This window comes from Miniopterus natalensis, chromosome 2 (genome assembly GCF_054644295.1).
Source record: "Miniopterus natalensis isolate mMinNat1 chromosome 2, mMinNat1.hap1, whole genome shotgun sequence".
NCBI classification, from domain to species: domain Eukaryota; kingdom Metazoa; phylum Chordata; class Mammalia; order Chiroptera; family Miniopteridae; genus Miniopterus; species Miniopterus natalensis.
Window position 1 is genome coordinate 24,423,886 of NC_142082.1, and position 26,710 is coordinate 24,450,595.

At 45.1% G+C, this 26,710-nt stretch overlaps 1 protein-coding gene across 4 annotated transcripts in view; it reads right to left on the reverse strand.

Moving 5' to 3' along the window:
* The window catches only part of SH2D4A (SH2 domain containing 4A), a 40,341-nt gene extending 15,923 nt beyond the window's left edge, over positions 1–24,418 (reverse strand). The window contains exons 1-5 of one of the 4 annotated variants that reach the window (XM_087814208.1): positions 24,218–24,418; positions 14,258–14,381; positions 13,604–13,639; positions 12,679–12,850; positions 1,735–1,815 (exon numbers count right to left, since the gene is read on the reverse strand). In XM_087814208.1, coding sequence (XP_087670334.1) covers positions 1,735–1,815; positions 12,679–12,850; positions 13,604–13,639; positions 14,258–14,381; positions 24,218–24,398 — 594 coding nt within the window. In that variant the 5' untranslated portion in view covers positions 24,399–24,418. Of the gene's footprint in view, positions 1–1,734; positions 1,816–12,678; positions 12,851–13,603; positions 13,640–13,720; positions 13,727–14,227; positions 14,382–24,217 lie in introns of all 4 variants that reach the window. The other 3 variants (XM_087814207.1, XM_087814206.1, XM_087814209.1) reach the window with 3 other exon arrangements.
* Between the last annotated feature and the right edge of the window lie 2,292 nt (positions 24,419–26,710).

The following is a 26,710-nucleotide window of genomic DNA, read 5'->3' on the forward strand; positions in this document are numbered from 1 at the left end:
CCCTGTTTTATTACCTTTGCTCTACAGAGGAGCTTGGCAGGTGACCTGCTCAGTCATTCTCTTGAATTCTGATGTGATTTCTTAAGTTCTAGAGAAGGAATGAGATGGCACAGGGCCTTGGGTATTCTCGTGAGAAGAAGTGAACACTGTGAGAGTCTGGCTGTCTCACACCTAAAAATGTTGAGAACCACTGATCTAGTCCACCTGCCTTATTTTAAAGACAGGAAACCTCAGCCAAGTCTAAACACCGATGTGGCCTCCAACCTCAGACCACTTCTCTTTTCCACTCAAACTCCCTCTCTAGATGATCTCATCTATCACCATGGCCTGAAACAACACCCAGATACCAAATTCCTTTTAAGCGTCTATATGATTCTCAGCCCTTATCTCTCCTCTCACTTACTGAGCTCTCTGCCGTTGCCTTGACCATGTCGAGTGAGCCTCTGTGCCTTCATACTTGCTGTTCCCTCTGCCGGGAACATACTTTGCCCCAGCTATCCACATAGCTCCCTCCTTCATTTCTTCAGGTCTCTACTCCAATATCACCTTCTCAGAGCAGCCTTCTCTGACCATCAACCTAAGAAACCAATTCCCACCCTCCCAGCATTCCTCAGCTCCCTTATCCTGCCTTCTTTTCTTCCACACCACTAATGACCACCTGACTTCATAGAAATGTTTATTGTCTGTCTTCCCCAACTGGAATATAAGCTTCCCAAGGGCAGGGCTTTTAACTGTATTGTTCAGTGTGTCTCCAATGCCCATAACAGTGCCTAGCACATGGGGGAAACTCATTAAATGGTGGCTGAATGGACACAGATCCTTTGTCTTTCTCACCTGTCCTCATTTAAAATAATATAATGTACCCCGGGCAGTGTGACTGAAAAATTCCTTTAGATATTCTATCGCTGCTGTTTTAGAAAGAGATACATATTATACCTGCAGGACTACAGCTCTAAAACTTCACCATGATTTCTTGAAGTCTCAGATGTGTGAATTAGCCAAGTTCATGTACGTCCCTACAGAGGAATCAGACAATTGATTGCACTGTCCACAGGAATGCAGGCCCTGGGGCCAGCCTCCACCACAGCCCCATCCCAGGCCTGTGGTCACTCGGAATCTTCTCTTTACAGCCTCATATCTGACCCTGCTTTCTCAGACTCTCTGCAGGTCAAATCCTACTACATTTTCAAGTGCCAGTCTATGCCTCATTGATTGTGAGCAATGCATGATGTCATTCCAACCTAGCACAATGTAGGGAAGATCACATCTTGCTGGATGGGAGAGAGATCCGGGCACCCAGAGGAGCTCTGGCACAGTGGACGTGGGTGGTGCAAGAGGGTGGTCACCGTGAAGGGACAGGCTCATAGAAACAATGAACATGTGAGGAGCTTAGTCTGAATTCACTATTTCTGCCAAGTCTATGCCTTATTTACCATTCTCTGAAATCTGTCTTCCCTGGGTGTTCGTAGCAGCCCAGGATATCGCCTCGTTTTAGACCTTCCTGAGGAGTCTAGCAGCTCTGCCTTGGCATCTGTTCTTTCCATGACACTCAAGACTTTTCAACTCCAGATAAAACAGGCACAGATGAATAGCTACGCTCGCAAGCTTTTAAACACAGATTTCGCATTATCTGCTTAATTTCATTTCTGCATGAGACTGATACCCCAACTTGTGAAACATTAGTGGAAACGGTGATGCATTTAGCCCCTGAAGACAGAACGTAAATCTTTTTACCTGGTGAAATCCGTATGCCTTCATGCGATTGATAGAATCTGCCAACATTTGTTGAATATTTCTTGAGGAACTGGAGGGTGACTAAAAATTAAATGAAACATTGTTATACCATTTAGAGCTGCAGTGCGGTTTCAGAAAATAACCTGTTAATGTTTCCCCCCTTTCAACCTGCCGTAAGGCTCCCCCACCCTCACAACTGACCCACTGGTTTCTCACCAGCACCTGAGTTCCGAGCCGACCCAGCCCGAGGCCTCAGCCCCCCACTCAGTGGGGCTTAGAAGTGAATTAGTGCCCAAGAGCCAGGAGCTGCTGGCTTGCCCAGGACAAGCAGGTTTGCGTCTTGCTCCCAGCAGGCCCTGGGGTCCCTGGGATGACTTCGAGATGTCAACAGTACTTCTCTAGATTCTCTTCTTCCCTCTCAGTCCCTGCTCTATCCATGCCTTGCTTTAGGTCAGACCAGAGATGTTTAGTCTTTCCCTGGCCGGATGGCTCAGTCAGCTGGGGCGTCGTTCTGTACACCAAAGGTTGCGGGTTTGATTCTCGGTCAGGGCACACACCTAGGTTGCAGGCAGGGCAAGTATGGGAGGCAACCCATCCACGTTTCCCTCTCACATTGATGTTTCCTTTTCTCTCTTTCTTCTCCCTCTCCCTTCCTCTCTCTAAAATCAATAAAAAACATATCCTCGCGTGAGACTAAAAGGAAAGGGAAAAAAGAAATGCTTAGTCTCTGTCCTTTAACTGTATGCGCCTTGCGCCCCATCTGGGACTGGAGGCATGCCTGGAATACCAGTTTGGTGCCTGGGCACCCTGCCCACTTTCCCTGCCTGGTCACATTCCTCCCCTGACCCCGTTACCCAGCCTGCTAATCTGGATGGATTTCCCAAGAGGCCACTCCTGCTAGTGGGGTTCCCAGGTCCACTGCCTGGATTCCCTAGAGTAATTCCTGGCAGCCACGTGCCAACGTCTCTGGCATCGTGACTGAGGTGGCATATCACACCAGGTGCCTCTTAAAGCCAGGTCAGTTACACAGGCCCCTGTGAGCCTGTCCCTGGCTTGAGAGCAGAGTCTGGGCCAAGTCCCAGCATGGGACTGTGGAGCCCGATATAGCCACCCAGAACCCGTATTACCGTGACCCCGCGCCTTGTGACTGAGGACTCGTTCCTGAGTTTTGGCATAGATCAGAAACTGTCTGCATATTTGCAGCAGAAGATTGATACCAAGATTCAGCATGGAGCGCAGGGGTGCTTGAGGGTACTTACTGTGCTGCGTAATGAGCCAGTACGGCTACCTCAGTTTTGCCCCTTTTCACAGTAGCCGGGCACATGTGCAAGGGCACAGGTCACACTCAGAGCGCCCATGTGCACAAGGTATCTCCAGTACAATGCAGGTGATAACTGGTATTTTCCACCTCTATTCGGGTCCTAGAGCCTCCTTTGCACCAGCACCCAGGCCACTTCCCCTTCCTCTGGGCTGGAATTGTGATGGTGGCCATGCTGGTACTAAAGGCAGCAGAGCCGCCAAAAGCCCGAGCCCTGAATGGCTGAGCCCTCCCGAGCCAGACCCCCATCCTGGATGCTATTAGGGAGACAGACTCACTTCTACTGTGTCCTGACCATTGCCTTTCTGGTCGATTTGTTACACAAGTTTAATCCACCTTCGCTGATGAAACTGGCCACAGCCGCTGGTGGCACACTTGTCAGGCTCTCTGCTGAGAATTTTTACGAATCATGGGCAGTGCTGTTGATGCCAATTCCACGAATGGCTACCAGTCACCAGAGGCCTGCTATGACCAGGCACTGCGTTGGTGATGTAGTGAGTGTTATTTTTACTTCTGGCAACATCTCTGATGGACAGGTAACATCATGCCTGATGTTCAGATGAAGAAGGTGAATCTCACAGGAGCTGAGTGGTTCACTGAGCTCACACAGCCGGCTGGTGCCAGAGTTTATGCTTTTCCCACTATGTCGACATTATAATGATAGGAATATAAGTTGCAGGTCAAAGATTTCTTATGCTTATTACTTGGCAAAGTAACGAATCCTACAGGTTTCACAGTTGCTACTTACATACTCTGTCTCATTTTTTCCCTTATTTTAATATTATAAAAAAACACATAGCTGCTCTGTATCTAAAAGAGAATAGTACAGTAACCAGTTCCTTTGTTTAGGAACAGGTTAGAACTGTTCCACCAGGTTTTGTGTGCGTCTGTCTATTCAAAGATCCAAGATAACTTGACGGGCTCATTCCTGCAGTCTCTGAATACATTTCCACTATAAGGACCGTGAGCTTTAAAAACAGGCTCACTCTCCCTTCCTGCAATAATATAGGATCTGTGGGACATCCTCATTTTGCAAAAAGGATCAGTTTCCTCTGTGTTGAAAATTAGGAGGCAGGCCACCTCCTCGAGTACTGTAGGTAATGCTCAGCCACGCTGGCTGCTCTCTGAGCCTCTCCACACGTCTGTTTCAGAAGGACCTGGCCCTGTGCAGCTAGCAGAGCTCTGGACCAGGGTTTGGTCAGCTGCACCTCCACCGTGCTCAGTCTCTACGTTGCTGAGCAGACTGTCAGTTGTTTCCTGAATCAGCATCAGGCTCACAGAGCATAGGATATGCTCTTCTAACCCCTATATTCCAAAGTGTTGCCTATTTCACCAAATAGTTCTCCCCCATCACTTGCTAATTACTGTCATCTGCATGGGAACAACACGGCACACATATTGTATGAGTTATGCTTTGTCCCTTAGAATTATTCCTTCAACATTGTTTTCTTACCACGTGCTTTTCCCTTATTATCTTAATTTTCTTCTTTCATCTTCATATTCCTTTTCTTACTAGCACTATCAATATGCTCATTGCTTTTGCACCTATCCGATATGATGGGCTAGTAGTATTCTTAAAATAACTCAAAGCTAAGCACAGACACAAGAACCAGACAATGAAAGGGACCTGGTGCTGTAGTGCCGGGGACTAAAGGGACCACTGTGACCATCAGCACCACCTACTGGTACCAGCCAGAGCTGGTATCCTTTCTTTGAAGTTTCAGGGCTTGGTTTTAGTTACCAAAGTTGACTCTTGGGTAGAAGAGTTTTAGCCTAAATGATTGATTAGTTTAACAACCAGTCCAGAAATCGATACTTCTATTCAAGGACTTCCATATGTCTAAAACATGCTGTAAACCCTAAAACTATTCACACATGCTAAGAAGCACATTGATAAAAGTGAGAGAAGATTTGCATTATTCTAAAGTGTTAAAATGATATGAAAAACTCAGTCGAGACTTGTGTAGAGCAGGTTCATTCAGGTACACTTACATGCTCTACAAACCCATGGAACACGCCAAGTACAGTGTAATAGGCTGAAAACAGTGCGATAGGAAAGAGATTTCCTTTATTAAAAAAGAGCCAGATTAGTGGCTCAAAAGGGATCATTTATGACACCAATACCAAAGGCAGACAACCTTGGAACACCGCTGTCTCTCTGAGCATTCCCAGAGGGGAGATGAAGAGGCTTCTTAGAGAGGGTCCCGTGCCACCTCTAAAGCTTACATGGGAGGCTGTATTCCAGGGACTATGCTCTTTCATTGTTCCTATTTGGGACACAAGAAAGGGAGGCAAACTACCCATCTACCTATATAATTTTTGCTTACAAAGTACTTTCAAGTCCAATACGTCATATCAACGCCCTTCATATCAACCCCATAAGGGTGGCAAAGCAGGTATTGTCCCTCTACCAAAAAGGTAAGATGACCTATTAATAGGCAGAAAAGCAAACACTGAACCCCATGTCCTCTCCCTGTCTACAGCTTGCTCCTTCCGCGGGGTGTCCTAGAGAACATACGTCTGCTCTCATGCATGCAAGCCACTGCAGTCACCTGCCATCTGCTCCATTACAGAGACTTTTGCAGCTACTGAAACTCTATGGGCGGAGTTAAAGCAATCTTATCTGCTTCCTATTTGCTTTATTTAAAGATAAAAACTGGATTGCTGCAATGAGCATAGTGATTATTCATGATAGCCAAGACAGGGAAAGAACCTGTGCCCTTCGATGGATAACTGGATAAAGAAGATGTGGTACCTACACACAGTGAAATACTACTCAGCCATAAAAAAGATGAAATATTGCCATTTATGACAACATGGATGGACCTTGATAATATCATGCTAAGCGAAATAAGTCACATGGAAAAGGGCAAGAACTGTATGACTTCATTCACCTGTGGGATATAAAACAAAAAACAACAAATGAACAAACAAACAAAAAACAAACTCACAGATACAGACAACAGAATGGTGGTTACCAGAGGGGAGGAGGTTGGCAGGAGATGAAGATGGGAAAGGGGGTCAAATACATGGTGACAGAAGGAGGTTAAGCTTAGGGTGGTGAGCACACAATAGAGTATACAGACATCATATGATACAGTTGTACACCTGAAATTTATATAATATTAGCCAATTAATTTAATAATAAAATTAAAAATGCCATAGAATATTTATGCAAAAGTTCCAAAAAATAAAGAGAAAACTTGAAAGCCAATGACATCAGGGGCTAGTGGACACCCTCCAGACACCCAGTCAGAATATGGTCTCTCTACTCAGGGTAGACCCAACTAAATCAGGAGTAGAGACCATCCATATCGACCGAAGGATGGAGATATATACGAAATTACCGTTAAACTTACAAGTGTGGCAATTTGAATCAGCATAAGAAAATGGGTCACCAAAAGATGCTGTTAGCAATATCGATATTACATGGTTACAAATTATATTCCCCCCAGAAACTATGTGTAATATGAGGATTGATTCTAATTACACTTTTAAAACTGGTTTTCAAAACAGTTCATTCTGGCCTAAGTTAATATTTACTCTGTTTAAAAGTAGGGGCTCTGCAATCAAAGGCCAAGCACCCTTAATTCTATGTAAACCAGAATGTTCCCATGAATAGAACATGATTAGCACTCAATTTTACGGTGAAGATGAAAATGATGAATTAATGGGCTAAAATCCAGAGTTTACTTTTGCAAACAAACTGCTAGGTTAAGTATTTACTCACCCTGTTCTTACACCTCTTAAGTCCATGGTGTTCCTTAATAGGCTGATGGTCTGAATGATAACCTCCCTGAGGGCACAGCCATGTCAGCTTAATTCACTGACATCTGGAGGCTCAGCGAACACAACAGGGACTGGCAGTTAGTAAAGCCTCAATAGGTACTTGGTGAATGAATGAACGCATTACAAATTCATGAAACACTTTCTCAATCACGAAAAGAAATTCCAGTCTAGTTTTAATACTTATCAGGAGAGACTGAATTCAGATTCTCTGAAAATCGATGGCCTATAGCTCACTCATTTTGCTCACCAGGGCACTGGACCAATCCGATCATTCTGTTCCCAGCCATTGGAAATGAAATAGGAATGTCCCAGCGATGACTCTAATATTCAGCTTTTGAACATACTGGGAGTTAGCTTTTTCTTTATACAATAACGGAAGAGTCAGAATAATGGAACTGCGCTTTGATAAAGTTACAAAGACTAATAATAGAGAGAGCGCGGAGATATTTTCCTAAGGCCAACTAGACTAACAGGATGAAAAATGGGACAATCAATTCTACTGCTGAAAATATAGTGCTGATTTTACTGAAACATGAGTTAGGACAACAGAGACCCTAGGGAATCTTTTCCCTGTTTCTCTAGCAAAATCTATGTACAGAGACTGCTGGATCGCCTGACTTAAAAACACAGCACACTCTAATATGATGTGTAATTTTATGGCACATCTTTAAATAATACACTGTCTAAGCTTATTTTGAGCAGATTAAAGCACAGAATCATCAAACGAGATGAACATCTGTCTACTTTCATCACACCTTCCCCCTCCAGCCCCTCAAAGCAATGTGCAAACAGCAGAACTGAGCAGTTAACACCCCAGACAATGCAATAATGCAGAACTGGGAAGAGTTGTTCAAGCAAAGCATTTCAGATAAGGGAGAGTTTCCAAGGCCACTCTTACATTCTCACCAGGGAGACACCTGACATATGATCCATGAAAAAGAAAAAGAAGAGCAAGGGAAATCAAGTAATTATTAGATATGAAGTACCAGCATAAAGCAGTGATTTTCAACCGGTGTGCCATGGCACACTGGTGCGCCACCAGGATGTTTAAAACATGCGATACCTGACTGTGTAGTTCGGGGCACTGGCCTCTTTCCCCTTAGACTGTCAAATAAGAAAATGACAACAGCCAACCCTACAACAGCCGTCTGGTGTGAATAAACCAAAATTATACCTATTTTTTTTGTCCGATTAGCAAAAAAAATATTTTTTGGTGTGCTGCAGAATTTTAATAATTAGTTTATGTGTGCTATGAATGAAAAAGGTTGAAAATTGCTGGTATAAAAGATTGTTAAGAGCATAGACAAGGAGCCTTAAAAACATGAGTGATGTGGAAAGTCTTGACACAATGGAAAATAGGAACCTAACTATAAATAATGATAGAAAAAATATATCCTATATAATACTTTATATAACTGTTTCATGTATATTATTTCATTTCAGTCTCACATCCAAATGTAGCTACTGTAACCTTCATTTCTTAGGTAAGGAAACTGAGGCCCAGAAAGATTTAATGACTGACTCCAAGTAGTCCACAGGACCCCATGTCTCCTAACTCAGGATTCTACCTGTTTTTCCCAGCACTACCACTAGTGAGTTGGATAAGGGAATTATTTACAAATATAACTGGCAATCGTACAGAATAAAGTTGTTTTACCAACTTCATAATGTACAACTCTCAAGTTTACAATGTGTCAAGTTTACAATCTCAAGACTATAAATGTTTTCTCTTCTGTAATTTACTTTATGTTAAGCTTTTCATGCAGCATCCTATTTTTAAAAACAGAACAGCTTAAATGGCTTTTAAGGCCCAGGATTTTGGAATCTATCTCACATAAAATTTTACCTTAAACTACCACAAAATTCTATTACAGTTACACAGAACCACTTAGGTAATTGCGTAACTCTGATGATGGCTCCACTCTTGACTTTACAAAATTCCTCATCTCTTCTTATCCGGTATAGCCAATACTTCGTCTCTCACAAAAATAATGTTGAAATGCTGCATGAATACTAGAAGGAAGTATACAAACAGGAAACGGGTACTGGCTTGGGATTCACCCTTTTTTCTCCCATCCAACTCAAAATTCTAGTTTGCATTTCAGGAGCACACTCCTCATCCTATTTACAGTGAGCTTCCTCATTATAAGTGTGAACCCGACTCCCTCTCAGGGATTAGCAATGTGGCTGTCTATAGACAAGGGCCAGGCCACCCCAAGGTGGGTCCACCAGGCCCAGCGCGGGGCATCCGCTCTGGGGCAGGGCAGGCCTCTCCGCGGTGCCAGTCACCAGGCTTTAACACTTCTGATTAAGCCACCTAAGGAGCTGGGCTCTCACGCTGCTTTTCACCCTTCACACAAAGCCCAAGCCACGTAAAACCCCAGACGCTGGTTGCTATGCAGGAGCACCTGGAGATAAATAAGGGTCTAAAAAATACAACTTGGCATATTATTTTCTGTTCTTTCAGAGAAGTGGTCTGATCTTAATATTTTGTCTCCAAATCTCTCCTTTATAAAGGCAGATAGCCCAAATCTGGTTTTAGAGAACTGTTGGTTTCTGAGTGGACAGCAAGCTTAACTGTGGTCTCGAAGGGATGTAAGAGGGAGGAAACCTAAGTGGAAGTCTCTCATTATGTATGAAAATCATTTTAGGGGTTGCTCTTTCACTGCTACCTACTAATGGGAACATAATGCTATGAATTAGAATAACACTGAAAATCACCATGGTTTCTATGTCAAGTTTACAATCAAAATGTGCATTTTGGTGGCAAATTTTTGTTATCAGCTGTTACAGTGAAATGACAGACTTAAAAGCTGGTATCAGAGTGAGCCTTCTGGCAGTGTAGGCTGTGTGTGCGTGCGTGTGTGTGTGTGTGTGTGTGTGTGCGTGTTTTGCATGTGCAACATGTGTGTCTGTGTGCACATGGTAGAGGTGGAAAGATTTCACCTCTCACTCCATTTGGTTAAAGAGCATATGAAGAGGAAGAATCTTTCTCAAGGCTTTTTAATCTGCTGGCTTCAAGGTCTTTTTTTTTTTTTTTTTTTTTTAATGTTTTGAATCCTAGATGTTTGTGTTCTATTTTTTTTAATCTCCTGTTTTTCAGTGTGGTCCACTCTGAAGGCCATTTCCGTAAAAATAATGAGCAGTTCTCTGGAGATAAAATCTACAAGTGAGCAGATATAGTTTTATTCAAGGTCCCCTTTGGGGCAAGGACAGTCAGGCCACTGATTAATGAGTTCCCAGCCTACAAATTACATATAACAGAGAAACACAAAGGGGCTAATCTTTGAATCAGCATTTTCTGCCATTCTCCCAACCACACTCAGAACCGTTCTGCTCTCTCCCGGATTCTCTTGGGGGGTGGGGGGGGGCATTGGCTACATTTGGAGGGCTCTCCACCTTGGGGGTCCCTAAGGATATCTACCCAGCCTTGAGTGCTCCAAGTTCTTATCCCAGCTCCCCCCAGGGTTGGGGACTGGGGGGGTCTACTCACACCTTGCATTGCCTGTCATCTTCTCTGGCTCCTATTAGGTCCCCATCAGACTTGTCTTTGCCCGTGAATGGCATCTGCTTCCCAAACAGCATGTCTCAGAACCTGGCTGAGTGACAGCTAAATCCCTTTCAAAATGTACATTTGAGCAGGTCAAGCCCCTGCTCCAAAACGCACTGACAATTTCCGATTGCTCTTGATAAAAAGTATGAAAACACTTAAGTTGTCCTCAGGACCCTGTCCTGCCTGGCCTTGCCCCCCCCCCCCCCCCCACTAAATCATAAACTCCTCCTCCCCATCTACACTCCAGTCGCACAGCCTTCTTCGGCTTCTCCAAGCCCCTGTTCCCTCCAGCTGCAGACTTGGCCCGCAGGGTCCCTTTTCTGGAACCGCAGGCCGCAGTCATCCTGTCTCGCCGCCTCCAGCCCCATGTCCTCGGCAAAGCCGTCCTGCAGTCCCTGGTGCTGCTCCAGCTCTAGCGCAAGGGGGGCGGTGGGAACACACCCTCTCCCTTGGAGCACTTACTGCACCAAGTCTCTCCCTGCTTCCCCAACTACAGAGTTCACGAAGGCAGTGGCTCTGCTTTCCCTCCTACGCTGTCACCTCAACGCCTGGCACATAATGGGTACTTTTTAAATGAGTGAGCAAATCAATCAATCCTGGACCTTCTTCTCACTATGTAGTATTTTTTTCTAAGACCCTGAAGCGCTGTCTCTGACGCAGGGAAAGATGAAAAGTGGGGACAGAAAAACCTCCTACCCATTTTCTCCAGGCCCATAACCAAAGGGTTCCTTATCCCCTGCCCCCACCTCCTTCCACGGGACAGCTTGGCAGACACCTAAGGAATGGAAGAGTGCCCCTCTCCCTCCAATAGTTACGACATAGGAACAGGAGAGTATCCATGGTGTCTAATTTTTATTTTAATCTTTCGTCTTACTTGTGAAATTTGTTTTCTGGAAAAGTATTGTAATTCAAGCACAGAGAAGCGTGCATACCCAATGCTCTTGAAGGAGGTGTTTTGCTGTTGCTGCTGTTCTTAATTTTAGGGGTGTTAAAAGGGGGCTAACTGTTTGGAGGGAGTTTGGTATTAAACGTGTTGAGTGCAAAGTGGAAACCTCGGAAAACCTGGGTGAGTCACTGCAGATGTGAGGAAGGTTCCCAGGGCTGAGGTTGGGACATCAACCGAACTTTAGAATTTGTAGCCCAAAGTATTTTGAACCTCCCATTTACAGCCCTTTTAAACCTTCTTCATATTCTTCATATTAATAAGCAGTCGAGTACAACAGTTACAGAGAGACCTAGGCAGGGGTCCTGCAGGCCTAGGTTTGAATCCTGGTTCAGTCTTTTATCAACTCTGAGACCTTGGGCAGGTGACGTAACCACACCTAACCACAGCTTGCTCGCCTGTGAAATGGACAGACACACACAGGCCCTGGGTCATAATGTTGTGCTGAGAACTGAATGAGACACTCAGCAGCACGCTTTGCCACGGAATAAGCCCATGAAGTAGGCCAGACAGGTAACTGTACCCCTTCCTGACAGCCTCAGGGACAAAGGACACGCAACCATGTCACAGAGTGAGGACCTGAGGGAAGTCCACAACTGCAAATCCCTGTTAATTCTCAATGTAATGAAATTCCCTCAGAGGAAGGCTCCTCATAATACAGTGTGGTTGTTCTTCCGAGCAGCAAATTACGTTTGAATTCCTTCCAGTTCTGAATAGAAAATTCTGTTATGTTGAGGAAACAGCTGTCTCCACAATCACTGGCAGAACCTGTGAAGCCAAAGAGGCGCTGATATCTGTCCTTCACAAAAAGGGGAGAGTCAAGAGGAGGAAATCTAGGTCGCAAATGGGCTGGCATGACAGGACAGGGGTCAGCAAACCACAGCCTGCAGCCCGGATCCGGCCCTCTGCCCGTCTTGCTGAATGAAGTTTGTCTGGAACACAGCCGTGCCCATTCGGTTGTGACAGGGACCACGTGGCCCACAAAGCCTCGGGATTTACTACCTGGCCCTTCACAGAAAAAGCTGCTGACCCGTTATAGAAGGCATATAACAGGGAAAAATAAACCCTGAAAATATCTTCAAATACAAGATTTTACTCCTAGAGTCCTCTTTTCACACCTTCAGTCCCATGAAGAAGGGCTGCTTTACCTTTCCGGGGAAGTAACAGGTGAAACAAATCCCCTCGAATGAAATGAACAGCAGGGCTTTCAGGTTAAGAGGGTTTCCCCCCCTAAAATGCCAGTTTAAGATCCTGATACCCCAAGACATTCACCTCAGTGGTCCCAATATCTTTATCTCCCCCAGGGATGAAATTCTGCACGTTTACAGAGGAAAGACTCACTGGGATCTTCTCTTCTTTAAGGGGCGGCGCTGGTCTCGAGCCTGGCCCCGACTCCTCCTCGTCTGCTGCTTTCTTACAGATGTTCTGAGACTCCCAGGTATCTGGTGCTTGCAGATCACAGTAGTGAGATTTTGTGGTCGAGCTGTTGGTGAATTCTTTGGACCGAGTTTTGCTGAAGAGAAACAAATGTGGAATTATAAAAAACATTCTTCAACATGGACAGCTTTTCCAAAGCATATGTCTACATTCAAATTATGTGAAAAACAGTAATGCATACCATTTACTGAGTACTATAAATGCTGAGCTTTTTGCTTAATTGTAAAGACATTAACTTAATCCTCATAACAACCGTGGGAAGAAGGCACTGTTACCTTTGTTTTTTATAAGAGGCTCAAAATAACTATATAACTTATCCAAGGCCACATAGTCAATAGCCAGGATTTGAGCCCAGGTCTGCCCAACTCCCGGTTCAGAAGTTAAACTGCCAGGGCACGCCGCCTTCCTACGATCAGCAGCAAATAATCCCTTTGCCTCTGTCTGCCCGTGTGTAGTTCTAAGTTACAGAAGTTGGTGAGCAGCATCACCTGCCCTTGGGATCTGAACTGAGGTCCATGTGTCTGCTTCTATTTCACCAGCTCAGACAGGACCGTCAACACTCAAGGGATAGCAGGCTTCACAGAGGCCACCTGGTCACCAAGCAGAGGGGACCCATCATCCACCTCACTGCTCCCACTCACGTCACCTTCCTATATCTTTAGTTGATCGTGACCCTTCCTTATTCAAAAACCTCTCCACTGTCCACAGAATGAGGTCCGCACTCCTAAACCTGGCCTTCGAGGTGCTTTAGAGCGTGGCCCATCTCCTACTATTTGCTTGTGTCCCCCCAAAGAACTCAACATGCCCAACGAACCGAACACATTCAGGCCTAGGGGACTTGATTGTGCCCTCTGCCTGCAGTTTCCTTCCTGACTCTCTGCAGCTGGAAAACTCGGCCTATCTTTCCAGGTTCCATTCGGATTCCACCTCTTGGGTGGATCAGAACGACAGGCTCAGCCAGTGCTCTGTTGAGAGCTCCACTGCAGCACATCCCAGCCTGTCCTGGCTGCAGGCAGCTGCTCGTTGCTCCTCCTGGACTGGAAGCTCCTTGTGGGTCTTTCAGTTCCCGGAGCCTCGCTCGGGGTGAGCACCTGACGGCCTGTCACTCAGCTGCCCACACCGAGGCAATCTTCTTTGAAGGCCAGAAGCTTGAACGGTCACTTATGTCACTGATGCTCAGCTCAGCTGTATCTGCCCGCGTTGCCCTAGCATGATTCTAGGGAAACCACGATCACTGGGAAAACCGTCTACACATAAAAACGGGAGTGACGGTGGGAAAATGACACAGCCCATCTGATAGCACTGTGGGAAGGAAAGGAGTCCCAGGGGCCTAAAGAGACTTTCCAGAGAGACTAAGTTACTTTCGTGACCCTGAAATGCCACCCCGCTCGCACCAGGTAGGGTGAGCAAGAGGCACGTTTGCGTGGCTGTGGTGGGCCTGCGGACCGCGTACCTGTGGGCCTCTGCCTCCCGCGCTCGCGGCGGGGCTCCCCCGGCGGCCTCCCTGCAGAGCGCCTCGTAGGGTTTGTCCAGATGGTGCTCGCCCATCACCCACACCCAGACTTCCTCATCCGCGCCCAGTTTCCAATGAACAGATTTGCTGTTCTCTGCAAGCAAAATAAAATTCAGATCGAACAGAATATGTAGTCAGGGGTCATTGCGTTTCCCGTCATTAATGTACTTAGGGTCTTGCGGAAGGAAAAATTAGATGCGGGAAAGGACTTCCAACCGGCTGGGAACAAGCAGCTTTTCGGGGAACAATGGACATGGTGGCAGTGGGCGGTGGCTGCAGTGGTGTTTGTTTTGAAATAGGATGAATACGGGTTTAAAAAAATTTTTATTGATTTTTAGCTACAGGAAGGGGTGGGGGAGAGGGGGAGAGAGAGAGAAACACTGATGTGAGGGAGAAGCATCACTCTGTTGCTTCCTGACCGGAGATCAAACCCGCAACCTGGGTATGTGCCCTGACAGGGAATCAAACCCGCAACCTTTTGGTGTACAGGACAAAGCTCTACCAAACTGAGCCGCCGGCCGGGGCAATGAATATGGTTTACGAATGCGCCCATTCTGTAACTGAAGAAGGCAAGAGGGGAAGAAAGCAGGCATTGTTGGCGTCAACCTTTCGGGTAAGGGAGCGGACATCAGATACCAGAAACCCTAAAGTCTAAGCATCTCCCTGTACCCCAGAATTAACTGCCAATCCAGGGTTCGGTGTTCCCACTATCTTTATAGGCAGCGCTGCTGGGTAAAAACATGCATTTTAGAGTTAGCGTGGCTTTAGTTTAAATCCCAGCCCTGCCATTTACTGGCTATGTGACTTGGACAAATTACTTAATCTCTCCAAGCCTCAGTCTCCTCCTCTGCAACATGGGGATACTCACATCTACTCCACAGGGCTGCTGTGGGAGGAGGCAGGCGAGGTGTGCCAGGCACTTCCCCTAGCGCCTGCCACATACCAGGAGGTCAAGAGAGGTTAACTGCTATGCCACTCTCCTATTGTTTACGTATATGGCTGCTCAGAGATTCACACCGGTTTGTGAGAAGATAATACTACTGGTAGTGTGATACTTGGTGAAGCTACTTAAATAACCCTTGTTTACAACTGGTGCAAGGGTTGGATTACATTCTAGTGCCCTACTCCTGACATGTGGCCACACAGGTCATGCTCCTGAAACCTGGGGAAGGTGGAACATACGTGGGAGAGGCCAAGAGGTACAGTCCCCAAGTCTAAAGGGCCCAGAGCAGACCTACCCAGAGGCCATCATGGTTCCCAGTTGGATCTGGTCAAGATCTCCAGCCTGAAGGACCTCAAACCAGCCAGTGGTGTTGGGTGCATTAAAAGGGCACCCACCTGGAATGCAGGCTAGGCCATGCTTTTAGGTTAGCAATCCACTCTGGGGTTGTTCTGTCTCCTTACATTAAGTAGAGGAAGATTTTCAACAAAAGTGTCTCCATGTATTGTTGACCTACTCCCTACTGTTGCCTGAGGATACATTAAAAAAGGCTATTCAAGGTCAGATTTGTTCTTTATGTGGGTGTGTTCAACTCTGCCCAGTGCAGTGGGGACTTTCTGCAGGATAACAGAGTTCTAAATAGGATACGGGGCAGGAGGGACTGAATCATAGCCTTCAGTACAAAAGGAGTCAAATGCGTCCTTCGGAAGGAAGCGGACCTCACACAGTTTCACAAAGGGAGAAGTTGGGGGAGTGACACCCAGGGAGGAAGGGAAGATCAATCCTGAATGTGCCCTCCTGGGGACAAGCCCTGGCCAGCTTGGGCTCTGCTGGGGGAAATGCGAAACGGCTCATTAACTTTAGAAAGCTGTCATACCTCATAAAATTCCCTTTATCACACTCTCCCAGGGCAACTAGTAATATTTTTTACTATGTCCATCGCTCAACCTTCACCTAAGTGATGCTCTACCAATGTTTTTACAGCAGGAGGGAGATGCCCTGAGAGGAGACTGCAGAGTGCCAGGGGGGGCAAAAGGGAGCACCCGGGGATCCCAGCAGCTCTGCTCAGTACAGCGTGGCACATACTTCCCCCCAAACTGTGTCCAGAGATCCCTACAAGCTGCAGGCAGGGGCAGGAGGCACTGCTCTGGAGGGTGGGGGAGAGATCCCAGAGCTGCCTGTGAACAGAGAATGGAGCTTAGAAACTTAGAGAAGAGAACCCAACGGGAGGACCAGAGTCTTGAAGTTTTAAAAGGAGGTGGGTGGTAAGAGTATGGTGAAGTTAAAGAAATCATGGTTTGGGCACAAGAAGAGAGAGAATTAGATGCAAAATGTCACATTTAGCCAGATGCCAAAAACATGGGCTCTTGAGAGAGTGGCACTGAGGACAATCTCTGTTCTGACTACTCCTCACCTCGAGAGTTCTTAAACGGGGCCTGAAAGCAGAGAGATGGGAGAGGCTTCCAGTGGTTCCACGCAATGCTCTGGCACCCAGGGGAAGCAGGGAAGTCATTCTAGTAAGATGAGGGTTAGCTCTCACACCCTCAGCTTCAGACCAGCAAGCGGGAAGACTAGTAAGGCCTCTTTTAGTTCATGCCACAAAAACTTAAAGTTTCTAACTCTGAGCATGAAGCAGAGCTCGATGCTTCAGGGGACATGTGGATAAAACAGATGTGACCATTTCCTGCGAGTCACCTAGAGTCTGTGAGAGAGAGAGTGAGGCATTAGGCTACTTCTTTAATAAATTTCATGGTGTATCTACTATGCGCCAGGCAGTGAGGTAGATGCGTGTAAATGCTTATGAACAGGACAAGCCACTTCCTGCCCTCGGGGAACTTACATTCTTGTTGGAGGAAGCAGGCTTTGTGTTATGAAAGTAATGCATTTGGGGAGGGGGTGTTAAAGGGGCTCTGAGAATGCTTAAGAAGATGAACCAACCAGTCTGGAGGGCCATCTCATAACCACCTTAGATTTTAAGTCCAGTGAGAATTCAAAGGATAGAGAAATTGCTTTGGAAGGACATGAAGTATGAAGAGATGTTATTGGGGCTGAGTTTTGGTAGATGGATATAGAAACTGGACAAACAGAGAACAGGAGAGGATTTGGTGGCCCACACAAGAACAGCACGATCATAGGTCAGAGAAGGGAATCAGAGAGGGGCTGTGGGGAAGCAGGGTCTTACCAGAGCTGAAAAGGGTTTTAGAAGTCACCTGGCCATGGGGTGAGGGTCATGCAAGGGAGCAGAGGCCCACATGGCACAGGTCCTAGACACCTTGCTGAAGGATTTAAATTTAGGCCCCGTGCTGTATAAAGCCAGAAAGTGGCATTAAAACCCCAGCGTTTCCACCAACTATGTGACCATGTGTATGTCGCGGTACCTCTCTGAGCCCGAGTTCCCTCTTTGATAACACAGAGGTAATAAGTCTGACCTCACAGGCCTGTCACATAATAAATGCTTAAAAAGTATTAGCTCCATTGATATCTAATGACCAACGAAGAGTCCCTGACTATCTGTGCAGGAGGCGCCAGGGTCAGGGAAGTGATCCAGGAAGCACTAGGGCAGATCAGCATGTAGGTGGGTCAGGGCAGGAGGAGATGCGTGTTTGGTGACTGAGTGGGGAGACAGACTAGGGGCTGAAAAGACCAGGAGGGAGGAAACTGTGGCCTGAACGAGGGACAGGACAGTGCTAAACAGGACAGTAAGCTGTAGGCGGCTGAATCCAAGGAGGACTCAAGGATGATGCCAACATTCTGAGCCTTAGAAACTGGGAGGTCAGTGGGAGGGTAGCAGAAACAGTGATATCGGGAAAATACATTTGTTTGAGGAGTTCGATAACGAGCTGTTTTGGAAATAGGATAGATTATTTGTAATTTTACTAGAAATCTACCTGCAGAGTTTCAGTAGCTATCTAAAATATGGAACTGAAGCTCTGAAGTGAGGCTGAGATTGACCATGTGAACTTGGGAACTACTTGATAGACGTCACTGTTGAAGCCACTGGCATAGATGAAAATTCATGAAGAGAACAAACCCTAGAAGAGAACCTTGGAAAAGCATGTGCTCCATGCAGGGGGCAGAAGAAAAGGGAGGGAAAAGAGAGTGCTGATTCAAAAGGGAAAAGGAACAGAGGATTCTGATTCCTAAAAAAAGAAATAATGTAGGAGACACAGAGAACACAGTGTCATGCAGCCAGGAGAGGGGAAGAGAGAACCGAGTTCCTTGCTGCTGAGATGAGGGGACAGGTGAAGAAGACTGAGTGGGACCTTTGGCAGCCTCTGACCTCAGAGAGCAATTCTGGGGAGAGATGTGGGGGGCAGGCTAAAAAGGCAGGACAGAAAGAATGGTGAAAGGCGGGGGCTATAACTGTGTGCTTTGGAGATGTTTACCCTTGAGAAGAAAATGAGGGTTCCGTCACCTGTTGGACAAATATTTACTGAGCACCTGCTATGCCCCAGGCCCTGTGCACAGGCCCAGAGGCAGAAAGAGCAGCTCAGGAGCTTAGGCGGTTGAAACATTTCTTAAAGGAGGGAAACGTGGACAGGCGCTACACTTGGGTTTTGGAGGGGTGCGAGGGACCAGGCCCTGGGACTGATGGGTAGAGGGGCGTGAGGAGGAGAGGTAAAGACGAGACAGTTGACAAGGAGAGGGCACAAGCCCCAGTCTGGTAAGAGCTGAAAACTGATATGCACAGAACCACATTTCTGTCCCCAGAATATTTCCTTAAGGTAAAGGTATAAACTCAAGTGATCCTAAGTGGGCAGGCACTGCCATATGATTTCACTTATATGTGGAGGTATTAAAAAAAATAAATGAACAAACAAAACAGAAACAGACTCATAGATACAGAGAACACACTGATGGTTGCCAGATGGGAGGGGAGTTGGGGGGCTGGGTGAAAAAGGTGAAGGGATTAAGAAGTACAAGCTGGCAGTTATAAAACAGTCATGGGTATGAAAAGGACAGCATAGGGAATATAGTCAGTAATATTGTAATAACAATGTATGGTGCCAGGTGGGTACCGGACTACTTATGGTGGGATCACTTCGTAAGTTATATAAATGTCTAACCACTGTGCTGTATATCTGAAACTAATGTAATGTTGAATGTTAACTGTAATTTAAAACTTTTTAATTAAAAATAAAAACATAATTCTTTATTCTAAGTTAAAATAGCATAAAATTAGCATATATAGGGTATCCCAAAAAATGTATACACACACTTTGAATAATTATAAAGGCAGTGTTTGTTAAAATGCATTTCATTTTCAAAATTCAGCTATCAGCTGTTAAAGTATATATATATTTTGGGGGGATACCCTGCATATATACATGGTGCTATCCAGCATTCTGGATTTTCTGTCTACTTCACTTTGAAATTGCATGCTCTCTGTAATCAGAGGACACGAGAGGGAACTTTATATAGCACTTCCATGTAATTATAAGTTTTCTCCCGGTCCTTGAATCATGTTTATATACTGCAGTGCTCTTCATGTTGGCTATCTTAGGGATTCTTGAGAATTTCTTCTAAAAATAACTATTCTAGAACAGTGAGTGAGTCAGTCCTACTTGGTACCATGGCACAAAGGATCACTGTGCAGAGACTCATATCCACACCCCGTTCCCCTATAAAACTTCTAACTGGGCAGCATTGTAAAATATCACATAGGGCGGGTGACATGCGTCCTTGGCAAGGACACGGCCAGGCTGTTACAGTCTTGTATTTCATCATGATGCTGTTCACGTCATCATCGTGTCTGATTCCTCCACATGTGGCAGGCCCAGCAGGGGCGCAGGGAGGAGAGACCAGAGGTGGCCCTGTGGGTGATCTCTTCATGTGCTTGGGGGAGGGGGAGGGAGAAGCTCTATGAAATGGGGCAGATGAAGTAAAATCTAGAAGGTTCAGTAACTGGGTATATGGTGAGGTCAAGGAATACCAGGTGGCTCCCAGGTTTCTGGCCACAGTGACTAGGGAGAGAGCAATACCACTGATCATGACAGAGAATGAGAGGCAGTGTCAGGCACTGGGGTGTGGGGAGAGCTGGGGTGGATGACACTGACGGACATGGTTGTGCATCAAGCTTGCAGGGCTTATGGGTCTTCTGAGTGGAGATGTTCATTAGGTAACTGACACTGAGACGGAAGCACAGGTGAGGGGTCTGGCTTGGCGATATGGGTTTGAGAGTCATGCATGGCATTCAACCTGAGAGGCAGAAGAAGTACCCCAGGGAGATAACACAGAGACCTGAACCTTAACCTAGGACCTATGAACCCAGGAGTCAGTGCACATTGTGAAACTATACACAGAATGTTGTCTGTGCGCATTTTCCTAGGTTCAAGCTTTCAGTAAATTTCCAAAGGCATCTATGAGCCCCTCAACCCCATCTCACTGTTACAAGCCACCAGTGTGGAGTGAGGCACCCCCTGTGAGCACAGATATTTAAGGGTCAGTCATGGAGACAGCAGGAGACCCATGACTAAGAAAGAAAGAGACTGAGCAGCAACACAACAGTCAGATGTGGCTGAAGAATTGACTGACATAAGAACTGGATCCTGCAGTGGAGGTCACACAGTAGGTTTAAGAGTGAAGGGATCCCTGGAGGAAGCAGACATTGCAGGCAGCACAAACTAATGGCTTGATCATTGTTTCATGAAAAAGGGAAGGCTTTGCATAAGAGAACTTGCCCGTTTGGTAACAATGAGAATCCAGCAAATGAAGTTCCAGGACTCCAAGTCCATTTCAAGGGCACACATACAGTGACCAGATCCCAGCTTATTGCATTAGGTTTCTCTAAAAATCAATGAAAGCATATCTTCCAGTGAGGATTAAAAAAAAAGGGTGAACATTAATTGGGCTTCAGGCTTTGCAGTGATTATTTAATGAGATACTATATTTAAGCACTGAGCTCAGGTTCTGGTACACTGTCAGCTCAGTAAACACTGGCTGGTGCTACCTTTATAGCCTAGAGCAGCGCTGTCCAAATGTGAGTGACATCTACAATTATACATTTTCTAGTAGCCACATCACAAAATCAAAAAACAGGTGAAATTAATTTTAATATGTTTTATTTTACCCAAGATATCCAAAATATTATGTCAATATAGAAAGAATATAAAATTATCAATGTGGTATTTTACATTATTTTCTTCTTGTCAAGTCTTTGAAATCAATAACTGACACTTCTAGCACGCCTCAATCCAGACTAGCCTCATTTCATGCGCTCAATAGCCACAGGTGGCTAGTGGCTACCACACTGGACCACACAGCCCTAGACCCCGGCAGGCAGAGGAGGTCCATACTTCTCTCCCTCTCTAAGAATTGCATTTTCCCACCACGTTTTGAAATGACTTTCTGATCTGGTAGTGAATTAAATCCATACTTCTGATTTTTTTTTTCAGCCCTTCCTACTTTAGCCTCGAGATTACTAAATGGTGGACAGGTACTTGGGATGCACAATATCAAATGTTTTAGTTATGCTCCTTGAAAACTCACCACAGTGGACTGCGTAGAGATAGAAGTGACCAGGCGACAATGAAAGCGTGGCTCAGTGACGAGCGAGAATGGCGTAAAGGAGCGGAGGGTGGCATAAGATATATTTATTTAAATTTTTAAAATTAAATTTATCAGGGTAACAAGTAAGCTCACAAAACAAAACAAACACATTCAAATATGTATTTAAAAAGCCAAGAAAAGGCCAATCTCCAAAGCCGCAGCCTGGCTAAGAACTGCTAAGAAAAAGCAGTCCTCGAGTCAGCCAGGTACAAGCCAGGTCGGGGCTGGGTGGAGGGGAGGCAGGGAGCTTAGGCCTGAAAGGAGCAGAGGTCCACAACAAGGTTTCTGACAAACACTGACCAGAGCTTAGGAGGTTTGCAGCACAAACACACCTCTGGAAACCACCTGCCCTGATAATACTGCCTTTATCTGTGGCTTTAGCTTCAGAGGCAGAACACTAGGAAAGAGAGAACTGTTGTCTTTTCAGGGGGAAGTAGGGAAAGAATCTGAAAACCTTGCCTTTCCTGTAAGAGGGACTAGAATCGGAGGATCTGGTACTGAATTAAATCCATACTTCTGATTTTCCAGAAGAGGAACTAGTATAATGCAAAATAGATTTTTCCCAGTGTTAATTTAAGGGAGTAATAAACTTCTCACATGAAATACTGATAGAACTTTCACTGTACATATATTAATATATTTGTTCATGATCATTTAACTAATATAGTCATACAGATTTTTCTGAGAGGTAGCTTCAAAACTCTGCAAAGGAAGGATTTAAGCAAAGAAACTGAAATTGTTTCTTAAGTCATCACAAGGAGATCAATTCAGCAAACTTCAGAAGCCCAAAGTCTAACGAACAGTCTGGTCATTGACTCTAGTGGCAAGAACCTTTCAGCTCTCACTAGTCCCCAAAGTCACCCACCACATCAATATGTTATGTCCACAATGAACATAGTACACAAAGAGGCCCAGGTATATCAGATAAACTCTACTGAAGAATGAACGGCGAGGCATAGATCAGCTCAGAAAGGGAAAAGGTTATGTTTAGCTTGGACCATGTCACTTGTTGAAGGAAAAATTCTATTTCGGATAGTGTAGATACTGTGGAATCCAACAGAGTTGGGCACCCATCCAGGTGTGACCTTGCATATCTTACTTCTCTGATTCTAGTTCATTCATCTGTAAAATAGGAAAATTAATACTGACTTTGCAGAAGTTGTGTGAAGGTGAGATATCATGTGTGTAAATGTGCTTCTCATGGTGTCTGACAAAACAGGCATTTAACAAAGAGCTGCTACTGTGGTGATCTCAGAGGTGGGGGAAAGGTGGGTGGAGGTGGAAGAGGGCACAGAGGAGATAAATGGTGATGGAAAAAAAAAAATAAAGTAAAAGAATTTTTAAAAGATTGAAAATAAATTGAGATACATAGCAAGCAAAAAAAACCCAAACAACAAAAACAAGTATTTAACAAATAGCTGCTATTGATAATAACAATAATAATAAATGAGATACTCCTTTATTTCTATGTCATTATAAAGGCTTAATTGGAAAAAGGTTTTAATAAAAAGCAGTATAGGCAAAGGTCACCAAATTGACTTCCTTCTTGAGTCTGTGCGCATACCAGCATTCAAGTAAGATTCATTTTCTCAATCTTTGAAACCTCAAAAGGTTTCATCAAATTTTATTTTTCCTACCTTAATAATAAAAAAAAATAATGAGGAGAAATCGGTCTTGAATGCCTGTGTAAGTGACCTTGAAAACGGTGTGTTTTTAAAAAACAACTTAGTTATTCATCCATAACAGAATTTGATGGGGGGGAGGGGGTGATGGGGATGGAGGTGTTAATGCGTGCTTTTGTGTGACTGTGTGTGTATGTACTTTAAGCCTTGACGTACAAAGAATTTCTCCCCCATGGTCTCAAAGGCCCTCTCAAGCTACCAAGGGATTCCTTGGGTCAGGCTGAAATACATCTGAAAAGTTAACTCACAGTAAAAAAAATTATAATACTAAAAAGTATTATGACCTTTTTCCTTATAGCAGTATTTGTATTTTAAGAGGGAGTTTCCCTAAAGAAAAGATAACTTAAAGAAAAATCTCTTAAAGTCTAAAAAATGCAAACACAATTATTATAAAGATGCTGATACAAGGACTTGGTGTGCTGCTAAGCAGAGCACTAGGCATCGGTGACAATAATGGGGACAGAAGCCCTCCTTAATACCCCTCACATCAGACTCACAGGGGACTTTTTACTTGAGCTGAAGGTCAGTCTGGCTTCCAGCAAGCGACCTGCTCACCCAGCGCCGGGTAATTGCTGTGCGTGTCTGCGCCCGGGTGTAGGCTTCAAGTTGATAAATTGCCCTGTTAGAATCTCTATAACATTTAGGATCCGTGTACCAAACAGGGACACACCTGGCCTGCTTCTGACTAGTGTGAAATGTTAAAACAAGCCGGGAGCCATTCTCCTGACACATTCACAGTGGACGCGTAGCTAAGCTCACCTTTCTTGGGTCTGGATTTCACTGGCACGGGCTCCTTTTTTTCCATTGCCGCTTCTCTTTCTTTCCATCGGCGGATCTGTTCCTCCCGCATCTTGAAGAACAGGATCTGTTTCTGCTCTTCGCTGAGCTCTGCCAGCAGATCAGGATCTATGTACATCTCCGACAGTATCTGTTTCAGCATCTCTGCAGCTCTGGAGTCTTTTACACCTGTCGCAAAAGTTCTTGCAAATGGCTTCCAGGCGCCCCCCCCCCCCCCCCCCCAGGGCTGGCACTTGGAGGGACCTTCCCAGGGACTCACAGCAATCCCGAGCGACTGGGACAGTAATTCAGCAAACTGGCTCTTGGGCCCTGGCACCGAACTTCCTGCCCAAAATGCTGTTCGTGAACCTGCAAAAAGCAACAGTCAAAAGCAGGCAGTAGGAAAATGTGTAGACGCCGGGCAGGGACAGGCTTATGAATAAAGCTTGGAGGAAATACAGTATCGCTTTTTATTTCTGGGGCAAAGAGAGGAAGATCTGAGGCACGCTTTGTTAACAGTCTGTGTAACCTCTATACTGTAATTTCCAAAGATACTTTATCAAAACAAAACAAAACCAACCCTAACGTTTTACAGGTCAACCTCGGGGAAACAAAAAAATTAACCGAGGTTTGGCCTTGTCCCAACCAAGCAAACATATTATTACCACAGAGCCTTAACAAACCAACTGTACGGCTGAGAAAAGAATCTTTTAAAAAGGCATAGGAGGAAATTAAAAGGCTCTTTCCAAACAGCTTATTTCAAAACAAAATACTGTTTTTGAGATTTCATGGAATTACCCACCTCAAACCAAACCAAAACAGAACCAACCTCAAGGAAGGGAAAGAAATAAAAATTAGACCACGATTCTATTTTCCCATTTCCCCTTAAAAGTAGCAGCAAATAAACACATTTATGTCCCCTCATCTTCACAGAAGGACAATGCAATGTCCAGACAGCCTACTAGAACCAGGAACACGGTGCAGGTACAGGTGCAGAGAGCCTTCCTGCACACTCTGGAAGGTCACCAGGTTTTAGGTGTACCTCCTCCAGATAACCTAATTTAATAAAATCTAAATTTACAGATCAGATAAACTGGGGGAATGGAGAGGTGATTAGGTTCATTACAAAGGATCCTTGCTTTATAAAAGAGTTTATTAGAGGTTCCTTTAAAACAACTGTGAAAGTCAGCAGCTGGAGTCATGGAGGGGGCCAACCGAAGGACATTTACTGGAATGTTAAGGAGTCGTTCACTTTGATTTCTCACCAAAGTGTAGCATGGACTAGTACGTTCACAAGTGGTTTCCCAGGGCTTCTAGTGGAAGGGGGCTGACAAGTCCACTGAGGTTTCATTCTGCCTTCCACATTTCTGTTTGGTTGATTTTTTTAAATTTTTAAATAGCAAACCTTTATACTTTTGTAATCAGAAGGAAATTGTGTATACATTTCCATTCTGGAAAAACAAGTCTTTTCATTTGTTTCAATATGATAGATCACCAAAATTATAAGAAACTGAGGAATAATTTGGTGCTTATAATGCCTCAATAATCTCACCGTGTAGCCGTCTTTCTAATGTCATTTCCCCAAACTAAGTTCAAACGCTCTTAAACCTGAGACTAGTCCCTTAGCCTCCTGGCTCCTCCAGCTGTTGTCATCTACACATCCAGACTGTGTTGCTCCTCCCGACCCCTGGGAGTGTCTTTGCGCTTCCCCTCTTCTTCCTCTGCAAGCTGTTTCTCCATCTATACCAGTCTTTTGAGATAAGTGCTCACACCCAAAGTGTTCTGCACGCAGAGCACATGGTTAGATTCACTAACTATTCCTTGTGTAGCAGGGACCTTTACTGAGGCTATAACAATTCTTGCCAACTGCATCCTATAATCTATCTCCTGCAGCAGTCATCTACCGGAATTCAAATGGAGCACAGTGTTAAGAGAAAATTAAAATAGAATTAAAAGCAGTGTCTCACTCCACTTCAGCCAGGCATGCCTATCCCAGGCTCTACCTTTGTATTTTGCTTTGAGGTGACCCTCAAAGGCTATAACAGCCTCAGAATTGATGTCCTGCAATGCTTTCTTGACTTGTGGGTTCTAACAGTTTCCCGAGGAGCAGGGCTCACTAAATTCACACTAACGGAGAGGTGTCCAGAGGCTGCCCTCTTTCTATAGATGACAGGAACCGGGGGAAGAATTTGCTTCGGTGGCACACTTAACTCCACTGCTCTGAGATGAGGTGGTAAGAAACCAAAGTGAATGACGCCTGAACATTCCAGTAAATATCCTCCTGTTGGCCCCTTCCATGACTCCAATCACTGACTTTCACAGAAATAAAACATGGCAGAAAATGAGGAGCCCAGTGAGGCCTGAGGCTTCTGCTCTGTTCCCCATTTTAAATGGGGTAAATCCTAGCAACAGTGACAGTGTGAGGGCCTAAAAACTAAAGCCCTGAAAGTGCCAAGCTCACATTCCTCCTCCCCC